General features: G+C 33.6%; 1 protein-coding gene across 4 annotated transcripts in view; it reads right to left on the bottom strand.

The window, feature by feature from the left end:
• Positions 1–7220, bottom strand: part of beat-Va (beaten path Va) — a 32112-nt gene extending 24892 nt beyond the window's left edge. For 2 of the 4 annotated variants that reach the window (XR_004975523.2, XM_070113220.1), the window contains exons 1-2: positions 6767–7220; positions 3513–3942 (exon numbers count right to left, since the gene is read on the bottom strand). Coding sequence is in view for 3 of the 4 variants with exons in the window: in XM_070113220.1 (XP_069969321.1) it covers positions 3513–3558 (46 nt within the window). In the remaining variant the exon portion in view is untranslated. The other 2 variants (XM_070113221.1, XM_014240532.3) reach the window with 2 other exon arrangements.
• Positions 7221–12228: the final 5008 nt, after the last annotated feature.

Raw genomic sequence — 12228 nt, 5'->3', positions numbered from 1 at the left:
AATTTCAGCAATATTTGATTAGTTAAATAAGACACAGTTATGAAACAGTAATTCCATATTTCCAAATTAATTTAACTGTTTTTCATATCTATTCAGTAAGGTACCATAGTATTCTCGTGCCATTCGATGTGTTGTAGGTACAGAAACTGAACGAAAAAAAGTTATAAGTTGAAGAGAAAGTACTTTTTGTTAGTCGTATGATCTTAAGTGCGGCATTGTAGTACATTTGACTTATTTTCTTGACTCTAGTATTCGTACAAATATAAATTCACGGTAAACAAATTAAAGCCGAAATAAATAGAAATTTAATTATTAAAAAAGAATGCTTTATGTTTCTCAAAAAATCTTTAGTGCGACGCTTGTTCTTCGATCACTCATATACAAAAACGTTAAAAGAGGGTAAGCTATATACATGTAAACGACATACATATTTATGCTTATTGTCACAATATAAAATCAAAAACACCTAATATGGAACAAAGCGACTATAAAATTAGTCTGCTTTTACAAGTTATGTTAAAATAGTATATTCACAAACTGACTATTGAAGGTAAAGAGATATAGAAGCATTTTAAGAATGAAAAATAATAAAAATCGAAAGCTAACAAACATACGAATAAACGAATACCTACATACATTCCCTAAATTTATTTCAACTAACTTTCAGAAAAAAACGAGAGTTGCTGACAATAAAAGTTATATTCACAGTAAAAAAATTGCAAAAACTTTTCCATTCATAATCGAAGGCGCATCACCAACAAAGCAAATAAATAATTGCCAACTTGACAAACATAACAAAAGAATATCCATATTTGTGATCAACTATGCTAAAAAAATATAAAATAATTTCTGCGATAAAAACATTTGAGCAGGGTTCGAAGCCGATATTAAGTATTATAATTTTTCTGCCTTAATTCTTGTTTCATTATCTACAGATGCAGATGAACAAGAAGAAGAGTTTGGTTGGATATTGTTTTTTTCATAGTGCTTGGTATTTTCGTTGTAATTTACATAATGCGACACATGTACGAGAAAGTTCCACTTTAAAAAACAAAATCGAAGAATAAAATTTTTTTAAGAAATGTTTTGTAAAACTACTTAGAGGTGGAAAGAATAAGTATAATTCATCGAAATCACTTGATTAGTTTATTCTTTTTTTAACCAATTATTTAAGTATTTTTGAGGTCTGGCCTCTATTCCAAATATCGTATAAGTAATTTTGAGGCGTTCTTACACGAGAAAAAATGAACATCACTACATCGCCGCAGATTACTTTTCAACGAATTATATTGAAGGTAACTATTTTGACCGTTATATGAGCGTGTCTCTCTTAGTTGGCAATAGCCAAGTTTTCTAGTTCGCTTTTGAAGTCTTTAAAGTATGGACCAATTCACCCGAACTAAGCCTATATATAAGTGGATCTTCTACTTTCTTTGAAAGTACTTGCGTTAAACTGGACCACCAACTGTCTGAGCATTTTTTCTGGAATGAAAATTGAACTTTTTTCCAATGCACAAGTAAAGTATATATAATATAGGATATAGTTTCTGTGTGTATTAAGAATTTAGAGCAAAAAATTCTCTTCTTCGAGATTATAATATACCCAACATTGGGAAAAATGCTCTCAGTAAAATATGCTTGCATTTCAAGGTATTGTAAGGAAATATTAATACATGGTCAGAATTCTATTTTAAACAAATATTTACGCGTCATCAGATTAGCGCCCTTAAATTTTGTATTCTTAATTAAAACAACCTAAGCCATCTTCGTAAGCTTCTTACAAGCACTAACAACAACCCAACCAACATTGACAAAGCCAATGGTGTTTTGAAGTTTAATATCGATGGGTGGAGCATTATATTTCTGATCGCTCTTTAAACTTTGTATAGTGAAGCGAAACTACCCAATATACTTTTAGTAACAAATTTTAATGTATATGAGTTAAATTTCTGTAAAATTCTTAAAAAGTATTTGCTTACAAATCAACGGGATTCGGAATTGTATAATGAATTCTTCTAAAGAACAGAAAAAAAATTCTCTAGTTCGCTCTCACGGCTTTGTATTTTATTATTTTCATACTCTGTACCCTTATGGTGATTACCTTCATTTGATTAAAATTACATATGTGTTTATATAAATACTAGGGTGTCCGTTATTTCCCAACTTGTTTATTTTTTTGGCACACGCTTCTTTAGGTTTCAGTTTTTGTCATGAAAAGACTTATCCAACCGAAACAACCCTTTATTTTCAATTTGAAATCATATTTTTCCCGTACAATTATATGAAATTATTCTATCTGTTGCAATAAATTTTTTATCTCCAAAATAAATAAATCTTCAACTTTAAATGAATAATAATGTAATACCAAATTTTCAGCTCTATAAAAAACACGGAATGGGTAAATTAGTTGAATGAATGAAATACATTACGGGTATTCAGACCGCACATGTTAGTCTGGTAATTGGTTAGTTGATATTTCGTTGAAACCCTTTACTTGTTCCAAAACAGTTGATTCAATTTTATTGAAGGCTTATTTTTGAAAAATGTTTCTAAAATTATTTTGTAGCGAGTAGAAAAAGTATTTTTTCGCAATGAGTCAAATGAACTTTTTAGACTACGACGCAACACAAACAGCCAATTTATAGTAACGAAAAAGCAATCCAGCTTGTCGCACTGATACTTCGTTACTCGGTAGAATCTGTTATTTTACAAAAACAAAATGCACGGAAAAAACTACCGAGTATCGACTAACGAATTAACAAAGCTGGTGTGAATACCCCTATTGGAAATATAATGATAACTGGGTACAACTTTTAAATGAATGTTTTCATGAAAAAAATCAACAGGACATTTTTTGTAGAGCAACAAATTTTGTAGAAAAATTGTCACTTGTCACTTACTCAAAGTATTATATAAATGGGAAAAGAAATGTGATTTAGGCATAGTTAAAATTGAAACTAAAGATTTTGTTCCATTGTTTTGGAAAAAAACTAAAACTTCAGGGAAGTTGGAAACAAAAACCACTTAAGAAAGAGGAGACACCCTAATAAATAAATACATAGGTAAATGTGTTCTATATAGAAGTAAAAACAAATAAGCTTTTACTGTCTATCCTCACTGCACCGCTTTTATGTTTTTATTTATTTATATTTTTTGTTTACGACTAAGATTACACAAAATAAGAAAACAATGCGCTCATTTACATGCAGACTGCTCTGTTGAAGTGTTCGTGTGGTGTGTGTTTGTTTGTTCGCGCGCAGAATCGCACTATAACTCAATAAAATATCCTCAGTAACCCCAAGGACAATGCTACAAAAATCCGAATCATAAGAATTTCAACAGAAAACAGTTAAAGCATTGAACAAAGAGAATCTGTATTAAATTGGTATTGAAAGAGGCAATAAAATAAGAATACCAGAAATTTCAAATGTTATTTCATTACACTTGTGTTTAATTAAAAATGAGAGCAACAAAAGTAGAACGCGTAATCGTGGACAAAAGCAGCGACTTACCCGCGATTAGAAGAATGAAGCCATACAAAAGCTGCTCGATATTCATTCTGAGGCCGTAACACTTACAGCTGTTGTGGGAGCAAGAGCGGAAGAGTTGAGAGAATTCAAATTATGCAATCCACGTTTCTTCAAATATGGTCTGCATGTACGATTAATATTTATTCCTGCTTTAGGTGACCACTCACTGATGGTTCAATTTTGTTAATATTTATTTATCAGTTATCACACATATTTTTTATTTCTTTTTTAAGAATAGCATTTATGTAACTATTACTTAATAAACTTTGTATAATATATAAGCCAGTTATTGTATTTTTTAATTAGTCGTTGGTTTGCAATACATGTTTGATGTTATTTACACATGGATAATAATGTCACCAAAGCCTTTTAAAGTGGGTTTGGTAATACTTTTTCGTTTCACTCTTCAGCGCTGTTTTCAATTTGCATCATTATGTTATAATTCTATTATATAGAATTCATAATGTGTTTTTCAGAGAACTTTGAAGTACTATCCAAACATAGGTTTTTGGCTACTGTATCAACTGTGCTCTTTTCTTACTGTTCTCTTTACTAATCCTTTTTGATTTACAATTTAATAATTCTAAACCATCATTATTTGTGTACCCTGAATTTTTTATTGACCATATTGCTTCTGTTTCGTTTGCTACGCATTACCTTTTTACATGAGTATTCGTACTCTATCCTAACACCGAACCAATCATTCAAAACAATTATTTTTAGTATCGAATGAATGTTCTTTACTCAATACTAAATCCGTATTGGGGTCAATCTCCATAAAAGACGCTAATTACGCCGCAATTAAGACCTCTTTAATATTTGTTGAAACTACAGGATGCGTCACGTTCTAGTTCAGCCGCTAATTTCGGTGCTTTGAAAAAATACTTTGTACTAGTTTTTAGAATGACCGAAATGAGTCTGTTTCCATATATTTGATTGGCAGCTAGTCTTTTTTTCTTTGCTGAGAAAATATGAAATTCCACATGAAAACAAATGATTAATTTGATGACCATTACTGGACTACTACTGGAGTATTATAAGCTTGCATTAAAGCTTTTCCAAGAAAAAAAAACAAGAACAACGTTAACTCCGGTTAAACCAAACCTATACAATCTTCGAAAATACAAAATATTCCTTACAAGAGCTTAATTTTGATCGTTTGTATGGCTGCTACATGCTATAGTGTGATCAGAACTATTTCTTCGGAGAATACACCGTTGCCTTGAACAATAATACATGCTTCAGAGCGATATCTCAAAAACTGGGACGATGGACATGGCTAAATTAACTCAGAACATCATGCTGATCATTAATTAATATAAATACATATTATATAATTCTTAAATTTACTTTTGTAAAAAAATGTCTGACTTTGTACTGGTTAGAATGTGCTTTCAAGCGAAAAGCCGTTTTTGAGACCAGAGAGGATAAATAATTAGTTTTTGTCCCAGCTTTTTATTGCCATGATGCACGTGTATGCAAATAATTATTTCAACGGAAATTATTACAAATATGTTCATATGTCTGTTTGTGAGCCAGCAAAAATTTCCATTTCCTTAAATGCTTTCGCAATACAAGTTCACACATACGTGCAAGCTAATTTTCTCGAACGCATATCATCTGCTATTACACGGCATCTGCCGCCAAACCAATCTCGCTCGCATGTAAATAAACAATTTACATAAGATTACATGGCCTTGAGCGCAGCTTAGTTGTTGCTATTTTTACATGCATTGTATAAGCTGTTGTATATATTATATTTTCATATAAAGGCACACGCTATGTTGCTTGGCTTGCGATTTTCTGAAAAATTTTGCAAATTATTTCATTCTGCTTTCGCGCTTCTTTGATTGTGCCTGAATGGCATTTTTTAAGCCATAATAATAATAAGGCAAAAATTTCCATAACTATATGTGAGGGTCTATAAAACTATCTGCTCATAATTATTTTTTATTTCATATGGAACATGTCCTATATGAGCGTAGGAGCAACATTTTCGCCTTTTCAGGCAGATGGAAAATATTACAATATTGTTTTCGATAAGCGTCACGATTACATAAAAAAGGAATATTATTTCTCATCTAGCTAATTGTACCTACACGTTTCGGGCACCTACGGGGTTACAAGTTGCTTTGTAATTTTTGGAGCATCCAACAAGGTATAAAAATAAGTAAACACAAGCTATGATATCGATCCAAGCTTTCGTATTTCTATATCAACTGATCGATTTTAACTGAGCGATTTTAATATTAAAAAAAAAGTGCAGTTTCTTTACTGTCGTATGTCTCCCCTCAGTTAAAATTTAATTGATTTTTGATATAAAATATGCCCTATATGTAGGATAGATAAGTTTCGTCCCCATACCGTATTTGAAAAAAATCTTTTATACATATTCATATTTAGTATTTAATGCCGAATCAATTAAACTTAATAAAATTATAAGAAGGTTTGCATTTTCGGGACATGTTTAGGCCTCTTATAAATATTAAACTGGACCGACGTCAAGCTAACGAACAACTTCAATGTCCATTTACAATATTAATATATCTTTTATCTATATGTATAATTTGTAGCCTTATTAAAAATTTAAATATTCAGTTTTTCTATTGTACTTAAATTTATATATCTTTAGCTATACGAGTATGGTATATGATAAGGTTCGTTACGATTTTCTGCAGACAGTTTAACGGCAAACTTTCGTAATACTTTTGCTTTCGAACATATAATTTCAAATGTTTCCCTACATTTGAATATAACATTAAGCTGTTCAATTTACTCATTTAAATGTGTTTCTTTAACGCATAATGCTTTTATAGCTTTCATTCCGCTTTCACCGTTATTCAAATGTTATATAAACTCTTTGAATGCTTTTAAATATATATACATATATATATTTTCTTCTTTACTATCTTTGCTCACTCTACTTTCCGACTCACGTCGCCGTGTGTGATGTGTATAAAAGGTTTAGCAGCGTTTTCTAACTATTTTCTTTACTACGATTACAAAACGTTTTTCCTTGATCCAGTGTAGACTTGTCGAGATCTTTTTTGCTGCTTTGTACTACACACACAGTTTATGTGCTTTATGCTGCCTTGTTAATGGCAACACGCACACAGCAAGATAATAATGGTTCTTACACGACTTTCCTCGTATTATTAGCGATCATGTGCATGCTTGGATAGTACAACAATATCACAAAAACAAAAAAAGTAAGAATAACTGAGATTTTCATTTACGCTTATCTTTCAAAGATTGCGTGCCTTTAGTCGTCGAGGCACTTTGCTAATACAAGTAGTTTACTTTGTTTCACATTCCCAAATGATTGCCGAAACGCAGCATATCTATAAATTTTCCGCATCCAATTGACCTTTGACACTTAGTGATTTATTCTATGTTGTGAATTTACGCACGCACACGAGCACAAACACACGTTCACAGCGATACGTTCACATGTGCCTACACGTTGTCCACTACACTTTTGTTTTTTTAATGGCTATTATACTTTGGCTAGTGAATAGATAACACTGATTCTTCACGTTAATCGACAAGTTATGAAATTTTCGATTTTTTCGCTGCAAGTAGTAATATAATTTTATCCTTTTGCATTTTCACTTATATCTCGCCCATTTTTTGGCATTCACACACAGTCTCCGTCTTCATTTACTACACTGTTTCAAGTTTATGAACTGACTGAAGTGTCAAATGTACTGAGTAGCTGCTCCAGCTGTCCTGATTGAGCAGCCTATTTGTATATTGGCCAACACAGTTGTCCTTCGTTTCGCATCGGCTTGTATCTTGCATGCATTCGCTAATGTTCGTTTGAAGTGTCAGCCTTTCGTCTCAGCTGATGCTGCGTTCGGCTTTTACTTCACATGCTGAGCATTTACACTCGTGAGGTTGCCACATGTACGAGTGCGTGTATGTGTGTGCTTCTTGAGTGCGCTTTAGTTTTGCCCGCTCACAGCATAAAATATAAACAGAGCATCTGAACTCGCTACTTCGCATTCAGCAGTTCAAAGCTCTCTTGTCGCGTTGTGGTACATGCATAACATCCCTGTATTTAAGCTTACATAGGTATGCTATCGTTCTTCTGAACATACTTCTGTGTTAGCTTTTAGATTTCGTTACATTAAGGTCATTAAATTCTGTTATTTCTATGTTACGTCAGAAACTGTTTCATAACATACTTTAATTGTACTTCATTTAGAGTACGTTACTTAAAATGTTGCCCTGTTCTTAGAATTATGAGATAAATATTAGGTAAAGTAAAAAGTTTGTTCGGTTTATTATTGATTTTTCAAGAAAAGATAACTTTGTGTATATTTGTCCGATTTAAGTCAAATATGCGCCGTTTTGTTCGTAAACTTGTTCCAACGAGATGCCAACTTCATTATACCCCTCTCGTAGAAGACTGCGTCCCTATTGGCAAAAAACTCGGATAGCCAATTTTCACAGGCCTCTCTTGAGGCCAACTTCTCACCATTAAGCGCGTTCGCCATGGACAGGAAAATATGGTAATCACTTGGTGCCAGGTCCGGACTATAAGGTGGGTGCATTAGAACCTCCAATCCGAGCTCCAGGAGCTTCTGGCGAGTCACCAAAAACGTATGTGGCCTGGCGTTGTCCTGATGGAACACAATTCGGCCTCTGTTGGTCAAAGATGGCCTGTAGAGGGGCCGAATTGAGCGTTTGGCCATAGGGGAGCAGCTCCCAGTAGATGATTCCTTGCCCATCCCACCAAACACACAGCAAAACCTTCCTGGCCGTCAATTAGGTCTTGGCCACCATCTGGGCCGCTTCCTCGAGCTTTGACCACGACCATTTGAGCTCTATGTTGTCATAAGTGACCCATTTTTCATCGCCAGTCACAATCTGCTTCAGAAACGGGTCGATTTTGAAGCAGCGATTCGCATATGGAAATTCGGTCCATCATGTTTTTTGCGTTAGTTCGTGTGGCACCCAAACATCGAACTTCTTTTTGAATCCAAGGTTATGCAAATGGTTCCAAACGGTTTTCTGGCTTATCTTTATTTCCTCAGCAATTAACTAAGTGCTCACGTGACGGTCTGTTTCCACTATTTCTATGATTTGATGATAGCAAACCACTTTTGTGCTACACGTTCGTTTACAGTATCGGGCCCATAAACTAAACTAATTTTTTCAACCGCTTTGGCTGCTTTTTCGCCTTGATCGAAGAAAAATTGTAAAATATAGCGAATTTTCTCTTTGCTGGTGTCCATCTTTGACGAGCGCTCACAACGTACTGAGTCAATCAATCGAAAAACTGTCAAAGACAAACTTTTAGCGCGAATAAACACGTTTTCAGCGCCGTATAGTATGACATGATGCGACACGTAACACTAATACTATGGACGCCATCTCTTAGATAAAAACCGAACGAACTTTTTACTTGACCTAATATATACATAAATGATCAGCATGCTGAACTGAGTTAACTTAGCCATGTCCTCAATGATTGCCTCAATTATTGATTTAATGGACTGCTTCAATTCAGTCAGATTTCTAAGTTTTGTTTTGTACACCTCTTACTTGAGGTAACCCCATAAAAAAGTCTGGTGCATTTAGATCAAGTAACCTTGAGGGCCAGCGGAAAGTGGAGTTTCTTGATATTATAAATTTGTTTTAAAGTTTTTGTTGTAGCTCCGCAATAACTGGTCTGGCTATATGTGCAGTCGCTCAATGATAAATATAAATAAAAAAATGATAAATGAATACAACTGATATAGTGTACCCTTTGCAACAGCATAAAAATAATTGTAAATTTTAACCAGTGTCAAGAGGCACTAGTGACATCAAATTACTTTATTTTTCGTCACTTATTTGGAGTATTATTTGAAATGTTTTAATAATTAAATTATTATGTATACTTTTAGAAATAAAAAACCCCATTAAATTCTAAAGTACCCTTACATATTAAACAACACACAAACCTGACATGAGACTAATATGAACTAAACAGGTGGCAAGTGGAGGCACTTACGAGCGCATGTTCGAAATTTCTGGCAGCTCACAAAGTATCCAAAAACATAGAATTAAGTTTTAATAACTCGTTGCCTGGTGACGCAAAATACAAACTGGGAACTCGTTTGTGGAGGGAAGCTAGTCAGCTGGTTGCTAAGTGCAGCGATTCCAATTATGGAGTTGATGCTGATGCAAATGCACGCGTGCATATTTGTAAGCACATTATTGCCGTTAGACTATCTATGTAAGTATGTAAATTTAGATGCTCTAATGTGTACATATTCCCATAAATTCTTATTGCGCATGTGTGTATGTGTGTGTTTATGCCTCATATGTGACCGCTAATGAAATTTTCATGAAACTATTTTTGGCAAACTGACAAAGTAAATATACATTTATAAAACGGAATTACAGAAATAACAATGACATATGTACAGCAAATATGCCAAAAGCAGTGACTGTGACTGCAAGGTATAACGGTAAAACCGTAAAATGACAATGGTATATATGTATGTCGTCACAGCGCGGTTGCGGTGGACGGTAAAAATACAAAATTGGTTGATTTTAACCAGTTAAGTTTGCACTTGCCTTCAAGCGTATTCCTAATAACACACAATTGGTGACTGGCTCTTGCATTAAGCAGTAAAAATCACCTATGCATATAGCGTGTGGCTATACAAATTGAAAATAAAGACTGCAGAAAGGTTAATACGAAGCACTTGTGGTAAGATACGTAAGCAGGTGAAGCCGAGACAGCAAGAAACCACAGCAACAGCAATGATAATATTGTCATTTCCGCATGAGAGCCGAACAGTAACAACACATCGTATCTATATGGACTTATTATATATGAGTACTTGTATGTGTATATGGTTATCATAGATACGCTGCAGTCGACATAACTGGTTATAAACTTGTTCAAGACTGGTATGAACCGCAAGCATAACTACTCAACCGACTCTCTTTTTTCCATTTGAGCTGCTTGCAATGCTGCAAATAGTGCATTCGCAATATGCGCATTAGCATTTAAATAATTTTTTCTTTGTTTTGTTATCGCGAAAATCTTAACTAAAACTTATTTTCAAATTTCGAATCCCAAATACAGGATTTAAAATTGAAAACAAAATTTTATGGTAAAACAAGTTTCATATGTGAACCACTTTCTTATATTTTCGGCTTTAAACTGTAGTATATCCAATATTGTACGTCCCGTTAATATTTACTCACTAACCGATATATACTTATAGTATGAAGCAAACCGGTTGATTGAAAAAATTGTATTGGGTATATGGGAGAGAAGAGTACTATTGACAAGATTTTATCAAATTTTACACGACTACATTATATAAATAGAAAAAAAACAGAAAAATATGCTCTTTGTGTTTTATTAAGGTACCTCACACACTATTACCAATATAAAGGGCGATTCAAGTAGAGTTACTATTTTCAATAGCCTTCTTTTGACAGATCACTAGTGAATCGTGTCAAGCTGTCATGTTAATTTTGTTTAGTATTGTTTGGCATTTCATAGGGGAAAGGACTGAACAACGTTTAGAAACGTTTATTACGAAAATTCACGTTCTGTGAAGAATGTTACATATTAAAATAACTCACCCTATATATATTGTAACTTTACTTTTCTTTCGTACATAACTTTTCTCTGTCATTTCTGATTATCAACTTCTTTACTTTACTATAACTTTCAAATAACATTTGGAAATGAGGTACTCTCATCTTAATTCTTCTTTCCGTTGCATATTTTAATTTTTCCTTCAATTCATTCTTGTGTTGGACGCTAGGGCGGAGCGAAAAAAAATTTTTTTTACACACGTATTCACACTGTCGGAGCAATTTTCGAAAGGATTTGTCCTGTGCTAATTTAGGTTGTTCAGTTCGTTTTACCTCTTCCATACGACACCGGTCCTGGTGATTAACTTTTTTTCGTAGTTGGTGCTTATTTTTGTGCTCCTCAATATTTTGGATACAATTTTAAACAAAGTGATATAACTTGGATGCATTGGAGATGTATTCATTAGACCCATTAGAGGGAGGTAATGCCCACTTATTTAAGACTTCAAAACTACAACTGTATCTCGCTAATGCGATTTGTTATACCAAATAACAGTTTAGTGTCCTAATATGCGATTTAGTTATGACATTTTATAGATTTTCGATTATTGGTTTCTTGTAGGTGTGGCAATGGTCCCACTACGCCTATTTACAACACCACTCTTTCTATGGTGGGAAAGAACATATGTTCATCAAGATATCTTATTTTTTACTCAAGTTAAAATTTGCCCGGAGCTACGTCTGAAATCCTGAACAGGGTATATAAAGTTTGCCGCGAAGTTTGTTACCCCTTGAAGGAAACATCGGGGGCCTTACAAGTCTCTTAGTTTCTGAAATGTCGATCTGAAATTTCGCTCACGTCCCGTACATCTGACGCATAGCTATAGAATATTGCTGTTATTGAAACTCAATCAAATCAAGATAAAAACCTTCATAGAAAATCTTTTTTGGTTTTTGTCTATCTCAGATTTACTCTAGAAATGTTGGTTGTTAACTGATATTTTTACCAACTAGTTGGATGCTTCAATACAGTGTACTTATGTATAAGCAATTTTGCGTTAAAAATAATTGCAGTCTTGTCGCTATAACTCCCTTCAAATTCATAAAAGAACTCCAAAATTACCGCAAGCAGACGCAAAACCACGTC

The sequence above is a fragment of the Bactrocera oleae genome, chromosome 2, assembly GCF_042242935.1.
Source record: "Bactrocera oleae isolate idBacOlea1 chromosome 2, idBacOlea1, whole genome shotgun sequence".
NCBI classification, from domain to species: domain Eukaryota; kingdom Metazoa; phylum Arthropoda; class Insecta; order Diptera; family Tephritidae; genus Bactrocera; species Bactrocera oleae.
This window is presented reverse-complemented; position numbering and strand designations above follow the sequence as displayed.